Source organism: Metopolophium dirhodum, chromosome 4, assembly GCF_019925205.1.
Source record: "Metopolophium dirhodum isolate CAU chromosome 4, ASM1992520v1, whole genome shotgun sequence".
Lineage (NCBI taxonomy): Eukaryota > Metazoa > Arthropoda > Insecta > Hemiptera > Aphididae > Metopolophium > Metopolophium dirhodum.
Window position 1 is genome coordinate 30111010 of NC_083563.1, and position 25287 is coordinate 30136296.

A 25287-nucleotide genomic window follows, 5' to 3' on the forward strand; every position below is an offset into this window, starting at 1 on the left:
TGAGGCTGAATTACTGTTCGACATTTCGTTTCAGAACAATACAATTTATTTTTCGAACAATAGGTAAAAAAAAACCCCATATTATGCTTCGTGAAAAACCTATGTAGAATATTAAAACAAAAAAAATCTAAAAAAAAAAAAAACTAAATTAAAATGTTTAATTATTCACGTAGGTAGAGTTAAAAAAATACGATATCCTCACATGACGTTTAAACGAAAAAAACAAAACAAAACAAAAACGTACCAAATACTGGGATTTACACTGAAACGATATGTTGTAAGAATAAAAAACGAATAAGCAGCATTATGGCTAATATTTCTTATTTATTTGTATGCCTAATGCGACGTCTATATGGTTTTCAAATACATCGACTAATGAGTTATGGAAATGGTATCGCGTCATTGTTTATTTTTCTTTATTAAAAACATTGTCTTGCCTGGTATTGTGTGCAGTTGAAACAGTGCCAGCAGCATTTTTCGCCCTCCAGATATTGCTTAGCTTGGCCTTTTTGGCACGGCAAACTGCAAACGGATTCCGGTGGATTTGATGAGTCTGTTTTGAACCGCGTCTCTTCGAAGACCAATGCATACACAAATATATTGAAACATTATTAGCTTATATAAACTATTTTACAATATAACATACAGGGTGATTATTTGTTGGTCATATTTTCACTTAAATGGAAGAAAATAAATAACACTAGACTTTTACAAAAAAATAATTATATCTACTTCTTATTTTTTTTTAGGTTTTCTTTTTATCACAATTGGCGATCTTATATTTTTTTAATTTCATAAAAATAGTTTTCTGATAAATTTGATCTGACATTGATCCAACAGTCTATATAATTTATAAGCTCTAAGGCTTACTAAAGATGGGCAAAATAGCAAGAGATAATATTCATTTTTTTTTTTTTTTAATAATAATATATTCCATAATATTCCATAATCATAATGTATCTATATTATAAATTATTTATTATATCAACATTTCAAAAAAAATATTCTGCGTTAAGATAATAAATTATATAAATACGAATTATTCATAAAAAACCCCTAATAATCTCTATGATATTAACAAGTTAATGTTTGTTTTACAATTATCCAAACATATTACAATTAAAAATCGTATTCACTATACAAACTCTATATTAATATTATTACATTATAACATTACTATAATTCATAAATAATTAAATACAGGTAGGTGACCGCTAAATGTTAAATAGTTGTAATTTTTTATCGAAATGTTGATTTTGAGGTTGCATTGTAAATGTTTGCCCCGAACATCATTAACACGTAAAATAATAATTTTCTCAATTGAACGAAAAATTTCGGTAAAAAAAAGATTTATAGGTACCTATATAACTGACTTTCTGTAAATCTTTGTTTCTACACGAGTAAACACAGATACCAAGATGAGAATATTATAATATATGTTTTTTTTATTTCGCCAAAACGAAATACTGTACAATTTATTATATTAGGTAATGACATTCAGACATGTATGTTTGTATTTTATTATTTTGAAACAATTATATTATCAAAGTTTTATTTTAATTATTCTGAGTATTTTTGTTGTAGTTTATACTTTCAAAGTTGGCAAGAAACGAGAAACTAATAATTATTTATACCTATCTGGATTAATGTATATATAATGTCAAATATGTAACGCTTTAAATCGATCTCCAATGACGGTATAAAATAATTACAATATTACATGATACAGTATTTCACTTGCAATTACATTACTATACATATATTATTGTGGTCCGAATTATATAATATGTGTAATGTGCAGTACAATATCATATAGGTAACTGCAGTGGAAGTACTCGATAAAATATTTCAGCACGGCTGACGGGGAGGTGTATTAATTTAAAAAAATAAACCCCCTCCAATAGAGTTTATTAAATGCGTGCACAATTTAGAGAGAAAGTTTTAGAATGTGCACGCAAGACAAAAGTTAAGACATAGGTACTATGCTTAATACATCTATTTATATACGATGTATATAATGTCATATCGAATGCAAATATGCACTACCCCTCGACCTATATTATCATGAAAACTATAACAATTTATACCCTTTCCGTGTTTTTGGTTAATGTACTGATAAAAATAAAAAGTCAAGTCATTATTACAAAGTGAGTAAAAATCCATCGTTGGATGGAAACTGTTTTATCTGTATTATAATAAAATTCATGGTATGGATAAACCTACAGCGATATAAATAGTATTATCAAACATCACAGCAAAAACGATATAGGTTAGGTACACGATTATTATGATTTATTTATGAAGTAAAATATAATATAATATAATGGTTTAATTGTATTAGTAGTTCTTATTCTTTATTTGTATCATTGTTTAATGTCATGTTTATGAAACGAATTAAAAATTGGCTGCGAAATTCAATGAGTCAAGAAAAGTTTACTAATTTATCTACTATTCATATAGAAAAGCAGATTTCAAATGATGTATGTGTTGAAGATGTCTTAAATGATTTTGCCAAATGTAATCGTAGATTGTCATTATGAATTATGTATATTATAATATAGACAATAAATAATAAATAAAATAAAGCGTTTTTTAAATATTTGGTGAAGAGGGAGGGATTATCCCTTTCTCCTTTATACATACTCCTTTATACCTAACCTGGGAGCATACACACAGTACATACATGTAAATTATAATAGCCCCCATATTTAAAACTCAAATTGCGCCTATGGTCATGTATAACTAGATAACTAAGAAATCATATAAATATTTATCACATACGTTTTTATACGTTTCGAATGATTTATTATGTGGAATTTTGAGGTTTAGTGACTATTTTAAGTTTTTTTTTTTTTAAAATGCTCTTTTTAATTAATTAGAGAACTTTTTTTATGAACTTTTTTTTGAACTTAAAAAAGTTCTTCAATTTTATCTATAGCAAATAACAATAATTCAAATAATGATGTTAATTTATCGTTAATTTTAAATAATATCAAATAGTGTTTACCATCGTTAGTTGTTATTCGGTTGAATAACCAAGGAGTCAATTAAAAAAAAAAATTATAATTTCTGCATCACTAGTCATTATTAATTACGTTTTAATTACCTATACAATTACGAATCTACAACGAATATGGTTTTCTTGTGTTCCTTAAATATTTTTTATGCTAAAGTTTATTAAGATTACTATTGAAATCTATAGGTACTACCTAGTTTACTGCCTACCACCTGTATAATATAATTTCATAGTTTTTATTTTTAAATTAAACTAGTGCTTACTTTATTTTCAAAACCTAAAAAAATGTACATTAAATTATTTAACAAGCCGAATAGGTTTTTTAAACACCTTTCTACAACATACTTAAATTATAAAATAATAATTGATGAAAGTGACATCAGATAATTAGATCTTGGTTTTATTTATGTTTTTCTCGTCTGCCTTAAAGGGATTTTAAGTTATTTTGTTGATGCATCTATAAACCATAATGGAATATAGTTAGGTATGTGTATGTATTAAAGAATTTACCTATTTATAGAATAAACATAGGTACACAGTGATTTATATTTATAGGTTTCAATTCGTAGTGTTCAGTTTCCTCTGAGTGGAATTTTTTCGAAATAAATTAAAACTATTTTATCGTTAGGTATTATTTATAACACAGATGATTAGTTGAGATATATAGGTACATATCTAATGACAAAAAAAAAAAACACATTAAAAAATAAATGTTATTTGTCGTAGATCAGTATAGCTGGAACAACATTAGTGATACCCCAGACTCAATATGTTTATGTGTGTGTGTGTGTGTGTGTGTGTGTGTGTATTTATATTTGCTGTCAAATCCCTGGGTATGACAGTGAATGCTGGGTTAAAGAATCATCTATAAAATTAATGCTCACACGTTTCGAGCACAATATGATGTATTAGAGTGTCAATATGGCTTCGTTACTGATTACGTATATTTGATATTGACTTCATACCTATATACGAATGGTAAACGATTGTTATTTGGTGTCAAATTGGCCGTAAAAATATCGTACCTACCAAACTCTGCAGTCCAACCCTGTTCTAGATTACACTATAGTGTTTCAATGTCTATTCTTGACTCTCCTTGTGTATTAAAATATAGTTTTTCCACTGCGTTACGGTTATTTTATTTATAAAAGCTTTATTGGGGGTTTCGACATTTTATTATACAGTTGAAGGATAAACATTGATGAAAAGACTTCAAATAGTCTATTTTTTTTTTTTTAAACAAATATAATATTTATTTATATCAAATGTTTCATAGGAACATTTTGAAAACTATTGAGTTTCTGCATTCAATTAAACGGTTTTAATCAATTTCTAACTTTTATTTAATATTATTATTGCCAAAATTATTTATTTTACTGCATCACTAAATGAAGGATAATACAATTTTTACGAAAAATATGAACATAAACATGTAAGGTACATTATTAAAACAGCATATAATGCAGAGACTTATATATTGAAATGTGAAGTAATTTACGAGCTATGAGTTATTTACCTATCATTATATTTTATTCACGAAGCAAAATAACATGGGAACCTGATGAAAAAGTTTTTACAAGTACACTCAATGGAATACTAAAGAATTATTACTGAGGAAAACGTCCATTGCGCACAAATCAACTCGTAGTAAAGTTTAATCATGCAGTATTATAAATTGAATATTAGTTATAGGTATATTTTTTATATTGAATTTTATTTCCGAAAAGTAGGTAGGTACCTACATTTTGAAGAAAATTATTCAATGTATTTAAATAAAACAATTTATATACTATGCTAATAATAGCAATGGTCTCTTAATTATTTTACAACGATAACACATTATAATATATTTAAATATACCTAGTGTATAAAAGTTAAAGTTTATAAGTGTAGTGATTACAATATTATATATTTTTAATATTTAAAACAGAATATTAACGTACAAAAAATAAAAATAAATATTAACAACGAATGTGTTTTTTGTCACAATAGCAGTTCTCAGTAAATAATAAATGCAGAAACCGAACACATTTCCTAAATATTAAAATTTGGAACTCATTTTAGACCTTTTATTTTGTTTTAGGTGTAATATGATGACCTTCCAATTATAAAGTCTTTACCAACTAAAAGCAATCAATTATTCGGTAAACATATTCATTATTGATAACATAGACAGAGTTTCTAAGATAAACATGATGGTGTACCATGTGCTATTAATTATAACTAAAATGGGTGGCTCATGTCCGTATGCATAGACGCATAGTCAATGTATGTGTCACATAAGACATGTTAAACTATGTGACACTATAATGACACACAAATTGATTATGCATACGGACATCAGTTATTTGTATAATACAGTTATTAATTATTATATTGTAAACCTAACTAATAAAGTTTGAAAAATATCTTGACAGTTTGTAATGTGTTCATTATATTGTGTTTGTGTGAAATACAACATCTTTACATCTATAACTGACAGTACGTAGGTAAACGTAAGACTATAACACTGAGGAAACTTTGATATTAGATAATTTATAGTAATACAGTTTTATATAACTTATAAATACTTACCTAGTAACCTATTTATCTGAAATACTAGCTAAATACCCTGGCATCGCCCGTGTGCAGTTTTTTTTTTCGTGATAAATCTCATAAAGTATATTATACGCTATATATAGCTGCTGTATCTTGGTTTGAGTTTATCTCAGTTTTAGTGTACCTACCTCAGCTCACGGACAAATCGGTGTCAGTGTATCTACATAAGTTTGTGAAATAATTCGACCTAGATGGGCAACCGCAAGTCAAGGATTGGATTTATCACTTGCAGGGGCGGAGTGGGACATAATTTCGAGCCTGGAAAACATATTTTGCCGGCCCATTAGCTCATCGGCTGATTGTTTCAGGGGTTGACTAACAGACATAAACTTGAAAAAAAAATGTTTTCTTGATCTATCAAATAAATTATAAAATTAACAAATATATTTTTTGTTTTAATATTTATATATAACAAAAATATACACACAAATGTCACAAAGTGTACTTTCAATACCTAACTTATAAAATAAATTTAGAAAATAACTTGGATTTTCCACCAACTTTATTTATAATTATATCATCATCTAAGCTATAAAGAATTTATTTTCCAATCACCATCGATATGAATTGACTCCAAATGTAATTAGATTTCTCAAACGGTTTTTTAAATATTTAGAACCTTTCACAGGCCATTTGGGTTACCGTAAAAGTTAGTAATTAATACTGATAAGCAATGGATAATGTTGGATAAGCACTAGAGTTAAGATTACACTTAATTAAAATATTGTAACAACAAAATTTCTATAGATTTTACATGTCTTACATGGTTTTGATGTATTTTTCCTCATCTTCATTTTTTGTGTCACTAATTAAGTATAGTTCTTCAGTACATTCGTTATCTACAGATTTCATTAAATGTTTTCAAGATTTGGAAAAACTTAAAATGTCTTAAGATAGTTTATTTTTTATTTTATTTTCATTGGCATTTTCAAAATAAGGTTTTAATTTTACAGGTAACTTAACGAAAACATTTTTAGGTAGTCTATTCACAAATTAATCAAAATTAATAGGTGATAATAATGTTAAATCAATAAGTATATGTCTTTGTTACCTATTTATAAATCATTTTACCGAATAAATTAAATATAAAATTAACAATAAAACTGATACTATAACATCACGTATACTTCACTTTAAGATTATAATTACATTTAATTTTAATAAGGGTCATTCAGTTTATTATATATTTTAAACAATTGAGCACTAAGTATACTACCTATTTGTTATTTAATTTTTAAATAATTCTTTTTTTTAAATTGCTGTCGCAGGGTCGGGCCATATAATGTCCGTCAGTACCAGCCCATCAAGAAAATTTCAGATCTCCAGATGGGCTCTCCGCCCCTGAGCACTTGGTATAATTTGTTAAGTGGTTCAAACTACTTACTCTCTAAGCTTTTCTGACATCTCTAAAAACAATCTCTGAGATTTTCGTAAAATTCAATTTAGCACCTAGTTTTTGAGTATATTATAAGCTATACACACATACATTTGATTTTAAGATATGGTTTCTTTATTTGAAGCTATAAGAGTGACAATTTGATAAATGCTTATAACGGATCAGCCCAAGTAACCAATCGTAACCGTTTATCAACAAAAAGTAATTTCAATTTCCAGCCCGAATATCGAGATCCCTGTTTGACCACATCTTTAAAATACGAATATCGGAAAATCATTTCTTATTGTACAGCTAGATCATCAGAGGAGATAGTGGTATTCCAAATTTAAAATTCGTACGTTTTGTAGTTTTTGAGATATAGCGATGAATGTGTGAGTGAGTGAGTGGTAATTTGCTTATATTATATAAATAGATTATTAAATGTAAAAAAAATATAAATTTTTGTTTGTTTTGAATGTTGTTAATAACAATTTTGAATATGAAATCAGCCATGTTTATAACTATTAAATATTAATTACCTATACATTTAATTTTAAAATGATAAATATATATCATTGTTCATTGCATAGTTTTTACATTTTGGTTTACATAAACTCAAAATAAATAGAACCTTTTGCATACAATTTCTAATTTCTTCAATGATGTATGACGAATTAAGGAAAATATTTTAAAATTTAAGTTACTTAAGTACTATAATTTTTTAGTATCTAAACATAAATTAAGTAGGAGAATATTTGTGTAAAATTAATACAATTCATAATATTTAAGTGGAGAAAGAGTTACAAAAAAATATAAGCAATAAAAGATTCAGAAACATAGATATAGTCAATAATTGTCAAACGTAATATTTAAAAAATGAGTAGACCAACTATTTCTGTATTCTGTTTTGCTTATATTAGGGACCTTCAACCAATAGTATCGATCATTTTGCTATAAAATTTGATTTATTCTTTATTTATTTTTTTATCATTATTAGTACCCCACTCACGAATACTGAACCCACGTTGACATGTTTCCATGAAAAAAGTGACCTAAATTTACTTGCCATTCAAGACCACAGATAACATTTTTTTCACAAACCGTTGTTTATCCAATTATTTTGTTATCCAATTTTTAATATAAAGGTGAATAAAATCCCCGAACGAATTCGTCAACTTATCAAAAATGTAGTCCATACAATTTTCAAATTGTATGTTTATACAAACATATAAACTCTACATAATATATAAAGGATTTTATCTTGATACTATTTACAAACATACGAAAATAGATCAAACAGAGTGCTCAAGTAATATTATTTGACATTAATTATTATGGTTCAGTGTTCTCAAGTCTGGCGAAAACCAATCGACGGGCACTCTATGGACAAACAGAAATAAATCAATGCGATTCAAGTGGACAACACACGCCCGTATTAAGAACTGCCTTCGTTATCCCTCGCAGAACTTTACAAAACTTACATTCGTATATTTAAAGAAAATATAGTTTCTGAGTTTTGTTTTAGAAGAATCACGATCTTATTAAAAATAATAAAATAAAACAACATTTTTCATGTTTGGCCTTTGTGATTTATTATCTAATTACATATATATATATAGTATATTTTTTCATTATGTATTTTCTTGTGATGGCCACGTGTTTGTATCACACACAAAATGTGATAAATATGTAATGGAAATTGGGACAGTGGTTAGTACTTGAAAATGTAATGTTATAAGAAGGATGATCAAAGATGGTAAAATTGTCTGATTGTATATTATTGAATTAATGCTGTAGACAACGAACGGTATACTGTCACGTAGTACTCAGTAATTGCGATTATTATAATTTTGTAACCATATTATACCTTATAATATTATGTCCGTTGGGAGTTTTGTTCCCATAGGGTTACCAATGATATTACCTATTGATTTTATAAAATATAAAAACAGAAATATTACCGAATTAAGTTCCCACAGAGGTATCATAATTATCTTTAATACAATACGATTTTATTGATTTTGAATTAAATACATTGTTTTTAATATTTAATTTTGGACCCATATTCATTACGAGTATTATTGTACCATATTATATGATCCAGGAAATTACCATTTTATGTTCGCTATTTGCTCAAGGGTGGTTTTTGTTTTAAAAGGAAACACACAAAACAGTAATAATGAACAATAATAATAACAGTGTATGTATCTAATAGTATACTTTATATAGGTGATTATAATTACACCAAAATAACTATACGTTAAATTATTATTGTATGGAATTAAATAAGTGTGTTTTTTTAAAAAAAAAAATCGTGTTCACAAATAATTACTACTTTATTACGGATTCCACTAAACAGTGAACATAACGTTTATTCAAAGAGTTGTATCTATACTGGTATTATGTTCGTATTATATTAATGTGATTAACCCTTTTTTTAGAAACAAAAAGAACCTAATACATTTTTTCTGCCATTATTAGTACCTACAGTACAACTATAATGGGCAGAAAGCAAACAAAAAATAATGACCCAGATGTATAGTTAAAATTGTATTAAACAGTGAAATCAATAAAATTCGAAATTACGTGACTAGTAATAATTATAATTTATCCTAGATTATTCTTTATGGGATCTAAAAACTAATTAACTGCTATGATAATACAAAAACAAATATAATTTAAACAGGTATGGCAATTAACGGCTTTACAGTTATTCTACTGCAGTGACAACAAATTATATAGTACGGGTCCTATACTATATTTCAAAAAGAATGGTTCGTCATTTGCATACTATTAAATTTATAACAACGTAGACAAACCATACCTATATTTATTTGCATTTCTAATGTCGGTAGCCGGATATCTTTGGTGACTTATATTATAGTCACTTGAATAATTATTATAATATAATCATATAGGTCAGAAGTAAATCTGATATTTCTGCGCTTGAACCTCTCTCTCTCTCTCTCAAAAAAAGTTAATTCCATCAAACCATAAGTTGACGTCATTGCTCGCTATTTTCTTATAGAAAAAAACTATTTAACCAAAAAAAGAATACTGGAAGAGCAGTATCGAGAATTCAATAAAAGTCTATTGTAACTATTCAATATATAAACGTTACATACTTCGAAATCCAACACATGTTTGCGAGTGGATTATTATTGCATGGGTTATAGGAACATATCTGCATGTTAAGATATTCTATAAAATATTTTTGTTACATAATAATAAGATCTGCTACAAACACACATATTTAAATTAACATAAATTTTTCACAAAAATCTCGGAAACATATTATGTTTGGTCGTTTAAAATAAAAATTCGAATTACATTATGACATTGTAAAGCACCAAATATTGTGATAATCGACCAATTTTTAAGTAGGTATTAGTAAATTCTTATATTTATAATTTTCAATACATTCAATTTAATAGTATTATTTGAAGAGTTTGAAATTAAAACTTATAAAGTTATAAATAATTCTTTGTCCATTCTTTGCTACTTTAAAAAGTCCAAATCAACAATTTGTAAAAAAATAAAACCGTCTCGATTTTTTTATCTTTTACCTTATTATGGCACATAATATTACTATAACAATTATAATCATTAACTATTATAAAATGAGTTGGGTCATTTTTCTTACTAAAGATTCTGAGAGGAGCAATGAATGTGGTAATATAACAATGATATGTGTTTTTATTTTTAAATTTTTAAATTTTGTGTGTCTGTCTTTATCTTTTTAAAGATGCTTCAATATTGATTTTGTTTTTCTTTAGTAATTCAAAAAATAATACCTGTAGATACCTACTTAAATGTTCACCAAATGTGTACGTGTCAATTTTCTATATAAGATACAATTTTAAAATTATTTTGATTCTCTATGAAATATTTAGAGTCTAGAGAATTTTTTTTCAGTTTCTCATAAGTTGTTGACATTATCAGAGAAAAATATAGTAAATATTATATTACCTAACACAGTTTTTTTTATTGACATTCTAAGTTCAATTTAGAACAAAATTATATATTTAAATTACGAATATCTAACAATTTTAGTTATTTTGTTGTAATTTAAAAATATTATTCTTGAGTACCTACTTAAATCTTTTTAAATATATCATTATATTTTATTCACACGCAATGATATTTTCAAATGAATCAACCTATTGTATTACTAATTGTAAAATAAATTTCTTTAATAGCAACAATATATAGCTACTTATAGTAATTTAGGCTGACATACTGCCTTCGCCCAGTTTCGTTTTTAGTAAAAAATGATTTTATATCATTAAATTCAAATTTTACATATCCATTACAGTGACCCACACGACACTTAATGTACAGTAGAGTGGGGTAGTACTCACTTGCCCATATTTTTTTTTAACTCTGATCGGGCACGGTTTTTTTAGTTTTAACCTTTTTATATCGGTCGAACATAATATAATGTATACATCTAACAACATAACATAATAGTAAAACTTTGTCAGAACTTTATACTTTTATTTTATTATCTTCTAATTAACAATTTATGTTTTATGATCAAATAGTAATTTAATTTGATTTTGTCTTGTCGAAAAATTTACGATCAACAATAGAAACTGTTGTAAGAAATTTATCACAGATAAATCGCGGTACAGCTAAACAGCACACTGTAGTATTGTACGTTTGTATTGACGAGAAACAAATATAATATTTACATCATATGCTTCACCTAGTATATGCTCATTGGTTTTTCCATTAATAAACTATTTATTTAAATTTTGACTTTTAGATCTTTTGAATAAACTTAAGGGAAATATTTTGAAATACTTAGATTTTTTATATCATCAAAAGAGTGACCTTTGATAATACAAACTTTTAATCGTTAGTTGGATAAAATTTTGAAAAATGTTGTGTCTAAATCGAATTTCGAATTGGTGGTTTTTAATTATTTTACTTTGTGTTCTGAGGATATTAGGTATTTAGGTCCATGATGGGTTTGGAAGATATAGGGAATATGATTATTTGAAAAACTATTTTTAAGGATTATTATTCTTAGTAAATACATTTTAAGAACTAAGAAACTACTCGTTTGAATCTTGGTTTAGATCATTTTATGTATCAAAATTTTCAAAAAAATTAACATTTTCCTTATAATTTACAGTGTGAATATTGAAATAGTTGATTCTTATATTATGAATTTGATAAAAATAAGTTTGTATCATCACTAACCTAACCACAGGACACTCATAAAGTAATATACAAAACTTAATAATTAAAAATATGGACTTTAAGTATACTTTATAATTTCAAAAATCTGAATTGGATTGGAACAAATTCATTATTAAAGAAAAATGGGGTAGAAGATGCTTGGTGATTCACCTTGTTAATTATTATTTATTATACACGAGTAAGTAACATGTATATATTTTCTTGGTTTTTTATTTGGTCTATTTGATATAAGACGGTACCTATATTTGGTTGATAAATTTAATAATATATACATTTTATTGTTTGGTCTTTAACTAGTTTGATGAATTTAGATTAATAAATAATACCTAACCAATACATTTATTCAAAATTTAGTAAAATGTTTATATAATTATTTATTTATTCAAAGTCTGTCTTTACATACATAGAAAGTAGTCCACCGTCAACAAAAGTTAATAACGAATGAATTCGGGAAATGTATTAATATAATGTATGATATTTTGCACTTCTTATTATTCTTCTGTTGTAAAACGCATTCCGGTAGTGTGTTTTTATGCCAATGTGTATATCGTATAAAACACATGTCATGTGCACATAAAAATACTTGAAATATTATTTTGCATAAGATCTATGTATAGTAATAATAATAATAATAATAATAATAATAATAATAATAACAATAATAATAAAAAAATAATAATAATAAATGCCTCCATGACCAAAAACTGATGTAAATAATAATATAGTCTATGTACACTGTGGACCATTAATCATTATTACCGTCATATTATATCAAAATAGTCGGATAACAGAGTTGGTTAAGACAAAAAAATTCCACGTTTATAGGGCTTTTACGGTTATAAAGTATAGTATACGTACTATTATGATGTAAAATACTCACCGTCCATGTTGAGATTGAGTTGGCCATCTGAGTACACGCCGACTTTGATCCATTTAAAAGTGCCCGGCTCCACCTGTTTGAAGTGAATGATATTATAACGGGCAGGTCCGTCCCCGTTGTTATCAAAGTGAAAATTATCGCCCGTGAGACCTGCAACACATGTTAGGTATAGCCGTATAGGTACGAATATTAAATACTATTACTGTATCTAAATCTTAATGTATTATTAAATCTAGGCTTGTAGGTAAGATCTGTGCATGGTTTAATCAACTACAGAAATAAAAATTATGAGTTGAACGAATCGATATTGAAAAAAAAGGAAAATAATGTACTCCGGTTGATTGATCGGAAGTGTTTTAAGAAAACAAAAAAAAAAAAACTGGCGAGTTGCAACATAAAAAACGAGCCTACTAAGAACATATGACATGCGAGGGAGATTGTGTTTTATGTGGTAAGTAGAAAAAAACAAAAAAAAAACGAATATATTCGACAAATAAACTTTTTTCTTAAACAAAAATCGCTAGAATATTTGTTTTTTTGTTAACAAAAAAAACCAGTGAATTAACCTAATGAATAAACATATATCATTACACGGAATGATTTACCTCTCTATCATAGTGCTTCTAATAATATTATAACATTATTTTGTTTAATGGTCTATTAATATGATGTTCACATTGGATGTATAAAAATAGGAGTCTAATAAATGTATTTATCTAATTAAAATCTATCGCACAATTTACCCAAGTTCTTCAAGTACGCTTTCGTATTACATTGCTTTATATTATTACACATATTATGCAGCCATACAAGATGATTAAATGTAAAGTCTCAAAAAATACGACGTATTTTAATATATTGTATTTAAATTATAACAACAAATACTTATAAGTTATAAGTAATAGATAAACATAGACAAATGTACGAATAATAGTAATGTGTTCTTAAATATTTGTATAAAGAATATAATTTGAATTACCTTTTATTTCCTAAGATATTGGCATATTGCACAGTTCACAATACAATTATCATCCTATATATTATTATTTTTGTGTTTTAATATGAAAACTGTACAGTCGTAATCTTATTAACATGTCACTATTGCCAAAGTTTCGAGACGCTGGTTGAAAATATTGTAGTACCAACGCACGTGATTTTCGGTGGATTTGCCGCTTATTACACAATATAATAAATTGATGAGGATTAGGTGTCACAGAGTGTTGAAAACTCTTAAAAGGTGTTTGAAAAGATAAATATAGCTACGAGGTTACCTATTCCCTTGTTTAAGGTTATCGCCTTTCAGAAGTTACTGTCCAATGCGCAAATGCCAAGTGCGTGTGTGCATGACGCTTATATTTTATATTATATCGAATTGATCGTTGGATGTAAAATGTTTTCGTTATTATTTATCATTTTTACGGTTTATATAATTCGATTACAATAAGGTAAATCGATGGATATAGATCATTGGTTCTGGACAAATATAGGAGAACCCTGATTTCTATTAAAGCCAATAAATATGGACAGTACATTTGACAGTTTAGTAGAACATAAATTAATAAAATATATAAATTAAATATCAGACAATATTGTCTTCTTAGGTTTAGCGGGTCCAAACCAATTTATATCTGAATGTTTTCGTTGAGATTTATGGATATAAGTGTATTTTTGAGATGAGCAATTACTTTTAAAAATTTGTTTTGGACTAACTCGAGATATTTTATACATACATATGTATATTTTTAATATTTTTTTAAGCTTGATGTTATCTTAAAATCATAAATACCTTTTTCTGAAAAAAAAAATTATTAGTAAAATAATTTCTCTTATTATCGAGCATTTTTAAGATTTATTCAAAATGGTTATATTGTGTAATTTAAGCGATAAATCTCATTAAAAATGTATATTCAAATCTTATATTGATAAAAAATAAGTACGTACAAATATTATCCAAATCAAAAATAAATAAACAACTGTTGACCAATATGCATCCAAAGAATTATCATTAATTCGTTTTTTTTTTTTAATGTAGGTATTTCACTAATAAATAAATCATACAGAAAATCGTTTACAAGTTTTGAAAACTTGAGATATGATGATAAAGTTTCCGTTAAAATTACTTCATTAATCACGATGAATTATGCCTCCGGGAATATACACAAATATTCAATAAAACGATTATTATATATTGAGTTAGTTGATTAGCATAATGTAATTTTTTCATCACAAAGCTGATGTGAAAAAGACGGTTTATAGAGCCTAAGCGATTAAACGCGGCAAAGGGATAAGATAATAAATTAACGGGAATACAGTGTTTTTTGCTTTTGAACCCCTTTAATAATATTAATAAAATTGCTTTTACATCGTATAATATTCAAAACTTAATTCAAAGGTTAATTAAAATATGCAAATTATTATAGAACACTCTGAAAAATAGAAATCTCAAGTGAAAAATTGTGTATAATTAAATTACTTGGTTCAACGAAAAAAAACTTATGTCCAAGTAGAATTAAAATTGTATAATATTATGCATTTTATGCGAATCCTGTAGTATTATATCTACATTTTTTTTTATGAGATGTAACATTTTAATTTTACAGTAGCTGCTTCGCTTAACATAAATAATATATTTAGATAGTGTACACAGTTTTACAATTATGTGACAATCGACAGTACATTTTATAAACGTTAATTTGCAAATATAATTCTATATGTATATGATATAATCTCATCAGATTATTATTTGTATTTTATACAATGATGATGGTTATATTACGCATTTAGGAAATAAAATAATACCCTCGTGACGTCGCTCCAGTTATTCGTTAAAATTTTCAAAAATCTAATTTATATATCAGTATGATATAAGTTATTTGCATGTTAATAGGTACAAATAATATTTTTTCTCAAATATAACAATATTGGATAATATAAAAAAAAAATGATATACCTCTACTCGGTATTATATTATACGACACGTATACATATAATATAATATTATCACCTTTATCTCTCTAGTTGGATATTCTTTGTGGGAACATGAACGAACACACGTTTAAAATGGAAATGATTTATAATACCTACACATTTATCACCTAATGTGAAATGGAGTGGCAGACAACACACTTGCGTGTCTCACGTACCACACCATGCTGAAACTGTAAGCATCCCTCCCCACCCCCTCCACTGTGTTTGTATTCATTGTAACACGGGACCTGAACTACACTGCCACAGTAAACATAAAAAAATGAAAGTAATAATGATAATAATAGTAGTAATAATTGGTATACTATATCGATTATACGATTTCTGTACGGAATCCGACGGTCTGTTTTTTCGAAATTATTTCATCTACAGTTTAACACAATATTCAGGAACGTGGTACCCCAGGCATATAATTAAGTAACGCCCCTTTCCCATTAATATTTAGCAACATAGACATAATTATAAGGTGATAGATGACCGAATCTCCCAGAATACCACAAATCCATAAATAACCCCCCAATAATTTGTCAAACCTTAACGTCCCAAAACGAATCTTATTATAAATTTGTTTATAAATATTAAACCCTTCAAAATTTTACTTTTGACACTCACTTTATATATTTTATTTTATTTTCACGAACATTAATTTGATTATTACATATTGAATTGTAAAATGATTAACGTAACATTTATAAAAATAAAAATCCATCATTGGTATTTTAGATACTTGGAAGTTGGAACTTCCAGTACCAATGCACCGATGCCCGTTTATGGGACTCAGAATTTGGCACCCATAGCAGTTCTCCTCCTCTCGGCTACCACTCATCCGCCCATAAATACGCCACTGACTGTATTATCGGGGTGTCAGTATATGTATATTACAACATCGACTTAAGAAAGAGTCTGCAGGGTGCTGAACGCTACCATAAATCACAAGACCAAAGTGCATAAATGCATAATAAACGTACAACAACGGGATTGCATATATCGAAAAAAAATATAACTAAAAAGCTCTTAAGTTCATTGGATACACGGCCTGCGTTTGTTTCGTCTGTTGACTAGAATATAATCATTATTTACATCCTGCAGACCATCACCGGATCGAATGATCTATAACGAACCCTCGTCTCATTCACGGACGCGCATTTGTTAAAATCTCTCGTCGGCACTCGACACCGATATTTTATTACTTATGCGTTTCCGCGAGTCGATAAACGATACCGATACCCCATAATATGCACATCTGCATACCCGTTACACGTCATACATATTATATTACGTCCAAATAATATTGATATCTGTCACCTGATGTTGTTAAAGAGCATGACTATTTTTTCTATTATACGTATATTGTATATTACATAATATTATTATATATTGTATTGTTCGTAATTTGAGTATTTTATTGAGCACATATTTTTTTACGATTTTTTACATACACCTATAATATGCGTCAAGCGAATCGTCTCGAGTGATATCAGCCGTTGGCCGCTGGCATTCTTCGATATAAAAGTGGGTGGGACGCAACGCTAAAAAAATATTACGAGACCCTAAAAAATATTAGGCGACCCTGATGCGGTAATTCGTGTTCTAATACATTATTCAACGAAACAATTTGATTATCTACAAAATGGGATAGAATCAAGTTTATATCCTCTTTTATATGTTAAAAAAAGTTTAATAAACATGGCAGATACCTAAGGCCTGTCGTTTTTAATATTCTAAGTTATGGACTAATATTTATTTAAAAGTTTTTGGTAGATTTTTGTTTACACTATTCCACGTCTAAAAATAAGCCATAAATACAAATTTTTTCAGATGCAAGCCATGTCACCACATAGCAATCTTGATTATGATTTATACAGTCGAATACAAATTAATCAGTAGACGTTTTTTTAACTAGTTTTCTTAACAAATAAAATACGTTCAGTTGTTGTACTTACACAGTTATATAATAATAATTTAAATACTACAGGCGCTAGTTATAGTGTAAACAAATAATTATAGTTTTGAAGTTTTCTAATAAGCTAGAGTAGGTACTATGAATGCGTCTTAAATTAACAAAATATTTAGCAAGAAACAACAAACGTATAGATTATTACATATTATGCAAATATTATTAAGATACATAAATTGCACAAAAATTGATAATTCAATAAGTTTAAATTTAATCGTTGATGATTTTTTTTCATTATTATTGAATTAAATTTCTCTGTTAAAAGTCGTAAAATTGTTGAAGACGTGGAATGTGGATGTTTATTTAAGTATAAAAATAGTTTATCTACATACTGATTGTTTAACAAATTTTTAAAATTAATTTTTTTTTTATTAAAATCGCAACATTAATTGTTATTTGCTTATGACATTATACAGTATAAGGTACAATGGTTTATAGTACAATTATGATACATTAAATATGTGTTATATTAGGTTGTACAAAAAAATTAATTATTATTAGTTCGTATAATCGTATTCATAAGAATATTTAATAAATAAATTATAAGTTATAACATACAATGTATACATTAAGTTATATTTTTTAAATGTAGCTTAAGTTAAAAACTATAAAAAATATTGTGTTTTTTAAATGTATAAATAATTTTCATATTATACATAATTACATATTATTAAGTAACCTGAATTTATTCCTAATCTAATTATGATTATGCTAAATAATATTCAATACCTAAGTTACTATATATTTTTATACTTCAAAATTCTAGCTCTGCTTGTAGTTATAATTATGTTCAAAAAATATATATATCACACTATGTAATATACTTATATTATGTCTATCAAAGCCTTAAATTTAAATTTGACATATTTTTATTAATTATTATAATTTAAAAATAAGATATGATGTTTTTGGTACAACTTTATTTAAATAAATCCACCCAGTATATTATATTATTTAAAAAAAAAAACAATAACATTTTAAATATGCAAGAAAGGATTATTAATATATAAATATTGTTTTAAATGATAATATAATATTTTTTCGATGTTATTTCTTATATATTCAATATTGTTAAAATAACAAAGAAAATAGCTAGAGGCGGTAAACAAAATCGTTCTTAAGACTATGATGACTGATGAGTAATTATATCATAATATTATTTTAATTAACAATATTTTTTTATTTATAACGAAAATTATGTATGTATATAATATTCTCCTAATAAAAAGATAAGAAAGAAAAGAAACATTGTTTCTGTTGAAAAAGATATGGATCAGGGGTGGTGGTCAACCTGCGGCACATTTTATGTTATTGAATGGCACACTAACATCCAATAAAATTACATAAAATTTTTAAATATTTCTAAAATTATGTTTTTCAATAATTATTATTAATAGAATATAATACAACAATTATTGTATCAAAATAACATTAATAATGTTGTGTAATATAACATATTATCTGATTATGGTCTATAGTAAAGCAGTCGTGTTAATGTGTTATAATCGCCGTGTTAATCTTTAAGGCACATTTTCAATTTTTTTTTAATTGGGCACAATATGGAACAAGGTTGGCCAACCCTGATATGGATAGTATAACATATTGCTACTGTTTGGTAACTAACTACCTATATATAGTGGCTCCTATAGAAATTAAAATTGACTGTTTCTTTTTAAAAATAAATATCTTGTGAGAGTGTATGGCAAAAAAGAGATGTTATACATTATAGTAACTGTCAATATTATAACAGTAGGCGTAGTCAAAGATCAATAATATTTTCCTTCAAATAAACATAATAAAACTATTATAAATTATAATACATAAAATAATTAAAACATGTTCAAATTAAATCAATATTATAATTATTGGTTTTTTATCATTATTTATAAAAATCGTAATAAAGTTAAGAAATAAAAACAGCCATGACACAGTTACTACTTACTATTGTTACCTATGTAAAAGAAAAATTGTTGAAGTAAAATAAAAATAAACAAACCGTCGGTTTTTTTGTTTTTACTTTTAAAGATATAATGTAAAATACAATAGAACGTCCATCCTTTTCATTAAGTTCCATCCTCCGTGACTTCATTAAAATAATTAGATTTCTATAATCCAAATTCAAAACAGATAAGTTAGCTTCGGATACCTATTGAAATCTTTTTCCAATTTCATTTCTCTAACTATAGGTTTTCATTTTAAAATTAATAATGATATTATTGTAAGTTTTGTTGTTTTAAGTATAAATAATTATTGTTTTTTCAAACAAATATAATATTATATACCTTATGGAAATGCATGTGTTTATTTTAGTATACTAGATATTCACCCTACAAACGTATGGTTGAATTATTCAAGTGGTTTGGTTATAAAACATAACGTGCAATTTAAATTTTATATTATGAATGTACTTGGTTTATTTATGGAAGTTACATTATGATAACAACAGTGAACAGTTAATATAAAATTTAGAAAAAGGATTTTTATTTAGGATGGATAAAAAAAGAATAGAATAAATAATATTCATTTTCTATAATGATACATTGAATCATTTACATACTATATGGTACACAAATTTCAGATATTTCGATTGAAGTCATGAGAAAATAAGTAATTATTTATACCTGGTATTTATTATAATATTATATATTCTGAAACAGAATGCTATTTTAATTGGGTAGTTGATGTCTAGAAAATAAGAGTAACGGTATACATGATGCAGGAAAAAGGTAAAACTAATTTTTTTATTTGCATATGTGTAATATATTTTGCTAATAACATAATTGATAATCACAATAAATAAGGGACGGAGTGGCTGAGTGGACTAAGGCGTCGGTTGCCATGAGTGGTATTTTTCTTCGGGCAGACACGGTGTCCGGAGAGAGAGGCCGCCATCACCCACCCGAGCATGGCAGATACCTACGGGTGCCCACTAAAAAATTCTGCCAAAAACAAACAAAGACACGTGTTCAAAACTTACAGTACCCTCCCCCCACAGTTCCACAGACTAATGACTTCAGTTGTAAAAAAAAATCACAATAAATGTAATATTGTTGGTAAATAGGTACATTCAGTCATAAAATATATGTTTAAAAAAAACTATGAACAAATTAACAATTACATACATTTTTTTAGATTCATTATACTCTGTCACAAGTTAAATATATATATATAAAAAAAATGCTTGGATACCAGGGCATACAATCATTAAGGGAAACAAAAAATCATATAAAGTGACAAAAGTTACAACAAATAACGACTAAAGAGATATTAACTTCAGACTTTGAGGGTACGAATACGTCACAAAGACAATTAATATGCAAATTGATACAAAATGTTTACACGACTGGAAAAAAAAAGGAAACCAAATTCAGCGAAGTAAATTGGACAACCGAACATAGGAAGAAGTACAATTTAAATAGAAAATGGGAGATGATCCAAAAGCGTTCAAAAATATAGGGAGTACTCAGTGTGCCCACTGCTACCTTATGTAAGTTTTTAGTACAATTAATCATCAAACACCTACCCGTTGAATGCCGATAAATAGCAATTTCCAGAAATCAAAATAACATTCACGAATTCCTCGCCATCTATCGCTAAGGTAAGACGAGACGACCAATTATAAGTAAATACTAACACTTATCAAATAAACTAGTAGATAATTTATATCAAAAACAGCAAACATGTATGATATATAATTGTATACTGTATTTAATATTTATAAATAAGTAAACAATTGTCAGCCAATGAATTAGATGCCGAGGTATATCCTAATATAACAAAAAAATTCAATAATAAATTTAATCCTACCTTTTAAAAACTTAATTTTGATATACATTAACAAGTATAATTACGACACTATAATCCTATGCTAATTCACAACTATTTGTTCAGTGATATTACATAAAAAATACTTCAAATATTTGAACACGTGTCATAGAAATTCTTAAATGTCATTAATGACAAGAAACAGAGTTTGGGATGGTTATCTTGTTCGTAATTTCAGCTAGCAATTATATATTTATATATATGTACTCGTATTATACACAAAAATAAAACACAAATAATGTCCTTAATCAACTAAGAGTACAGTACAATTAAATTTCGTTTTACTTTATGTTAAAATATATTAATATTTCCTTCCTCCTTTTTTCCTTAATTCCCTACAATCATTATTGTACTCTTCTTCACAAATACTATTCCTTAAATATAATACCTACAACATAATATCATTATCTATTTTCGTTCCATTTGTTTTATTTTTTAATTATTTTTATCCAATTTTTTCTCTTGGTTATCCCTATCGTGAAATCCAAATTCTGTTCAACTATCGTAGCATCGTAATATTTACACTATATACTCTTTCATTATAAAATCTGACTTTATCATTTCAATTATATGCCTGCTCTACCATATTATTATTTTTTTGCATCTTACACAGTATAATTTAATATAATTTTATTATTACTGTCTGTTTTCCCTTAATATATTTTAAAACAATTAAAACAATTAGAAATAAATAATAATATGTATACTAAGGTTCAGTAAAAATATTTTGATAAATTCATAAATAAGAATGAAATATTGTATTAAAATTGGATTAATTTATTGGTATATCATTTATTTATTTATTAAATAAATAAACAAAAATATTAAATTTAAATTGAATAAGGGAGAATGAAAGTTAAAGCTAATATTTATGGGTAAAATATTTTTATTATAAATATAAATAACAATCAGTTGTACAATTTTAACGTCAATACTATATCAGATCCATACACCGGGTAACAATAATTTATAATTTTATATCATCATATTTATAGAACATATAATTATTCTAACTATGGTAATTTATTGTACTTGCTGTTTGCACTTAAATGATTATTTAAATTACGTATTTGGTAGTAACAATAAAATTATACACATTTATTTATCGATTTACGAATAAAAACTTGATTTACAAAAATTGTGTATATTATAATATAGGAAAGTAGTATGAATAATAATAATAATACACTATACATAATTTTGTAACATTGTGAAATTAAATTAAGCCACGTAGCTATTTGTTTAATATCATTAATATTACAATAAAATATATCTGAATTAGCAGAATAACCTAATGACATTAGCATATTTGTTGGTGAGTTGATTGAATAATTAGAACGTAACTATGTGTTGTATGAAAAATAAATTATTATCTTTAGTGGTTTTTTGATTGAATTTTAAAATAATGTTCTTTTATAAAGGACTAAAATCCATTTCAGAATACAGAAGTTTGAATAAAAAGTTTGGACTTGGGTAGTTTCTACAGTTTTTTTTAGGGAAGTCGTATCAGTAAACCCTAAAACTAATATCATAACCAGTATACGACTGTCTTTCTACTCTAATCATAGCCAATATAAGATTAAATATTTTTTTGTCAAAGTTAACGATAAAAATAAAAATAATATGTACCCAGACGTTAGTTTTTTATTATTAATTTAATTAAAAAAATTTAAAACATTGATACGTTAACAAAAGTAAAATGCTTTACTAAAATTAATAAACTTTCAAATAAATAAGTAATTTTTTTAATCAAAAAAAGAAACCTATTTATTTGACGTATAAATTGTTGGGTCAACTTTTTCAAATACCATAACATAACCAAAATAACGTTGACAATGGATAGAGAAAGTAAAAATATCTTAAACTTGGAACTTGGATAACTTTTAATAATATAATGTTTCAACCGCGTATGCATCAAGTAAAATGGCTTGGAAATAACCTAAATACTTTATTACTTTTAATATCTTAACTCAAATTGTATTGCTTTTAGTTAAATTTGCTTGAAAATAACCATACGTGTATAATACATTTATATCATACAACTTTCAACATTATACATTTGTCCCCATTAATCCATTAAAAACTTTTATCAGCAGGTATAGGTACATAAAAAATAACATATTTTTTAAGGTTAGTAATTGCTTAGTGTCCCAAATTGAAATATAATTAATTATGACAAACAATTTTAAAAGAAAATCTATGTTCAGAACATTATCATCTATAAAGAATTCATAATTATTTGTTTCTTATTATAGGAATCTAAAACTTAAAAGCAGCTGTAAACAAATTCAATCCACCTATTTATAACAGGATCTGGATAATATAACCAATTATGTATATGCATACGGATATAATTTAATACCAAATAAAAAACAAATAAGTAATGTTTGTAAGCTTTTATTTTTCATTTCACTAATTTGGCCGAAAACTTGGTACCTATATTAGCTTTTGGATTTTCAAAATATTTTTTATTATAGTTATTATTATTGTGATAACTCGAAACACATATTTCGGTCACATAAATATAAAAATAATATGGTTAATGACGTTCACACGACTGAGTTTAAAAAATACATACATGGCAACGGTTTACAATTTAATTCGTACAAACACATACTATAGAGGAGGATTATGTAAAACAACAGTGTAGCAATTGTATGACCTAGATTCTGTATAATATGGAACATAATATATTATAACGTAGGTACAATATAGGTACACACTAACTTGGGACTAAATATTTGATTTTATGAAACCTGTAAAGTACAGCTATCTCAGACGTAAAAGACTAGACTTAAACCTTTGGTTCTGTTTTTTTTATTTATTTGTCCAATAAGAGAGGGCGTGGTTTCACGGAATCCGGGGAGTAACAAAACACACGCAAGCAGGCGAGGCAATTTTATTTTTTTCAATTAATCCTCTGAAATCGGACCCAAATAATCTTTTGGATTTTTACTGCATTGAACTTTGACGTGATTTAACCCTAAATATTTTTATCTGTGTGAATTTAGCATTATTTTTTATTTTTTTAATGCATCGATGATAAAACGACTTTGGACCGGAATTTGGACCTTGAGCAGTGTAAATTATTTTTTAATAGCTATAAGATGACACGTATTAAAGACAAATGTTTTAATCACAATAAGTTAATATTAAGTAATATGTATTGCCATATTGGCGTATGGTTGAATTATTAATCACTTTAAAATATAATTATAGGGACAAGCTATTTTTTTACCGGTTGATTAACAATTAGTAGTAATTAAATACGTCATTATAGTTTTAATATCTACAATAAAAAAATAATATATTAATAGTTTACACCATTGATTCTTTAGAAGAAAATTTAACTCGAAGTGAAATTGGGTAACTGAAAATGGCTGTATATCAGAAGAAAAAAATGTTTAAAATTATTTACCTAATTTTAAACTACATAACATAAT

At 26.3% G+C, this 25287-nt stretch overlaps 1 protein-coding gene across 1 annotated transcript in view; it reads right to left on the bottom strand.

The window, feature by feature from the left end:
• The window catches only part of LOC132942536 (metabotropic glutamate receptor 2), a 201226-nt gene that overhangs the window by 60219 nt on the left and 115720 nt on the right, over positions 1-25287 (bottom strand). The window contains exons 7-8 of the mRNA XM_061011048.1: positions 13078-13227; positions 438-571 (exon numbers count right to left, since the gene is read on the bottom strand). Coding sequence (XP_060867031.1) covers positions 438-571; positions 13078-13227 — 284 coding nt within the window. The remainder of the gene's footprint in view (positions 1-437; positions 572-13077; positions 13228-25287) is intronic.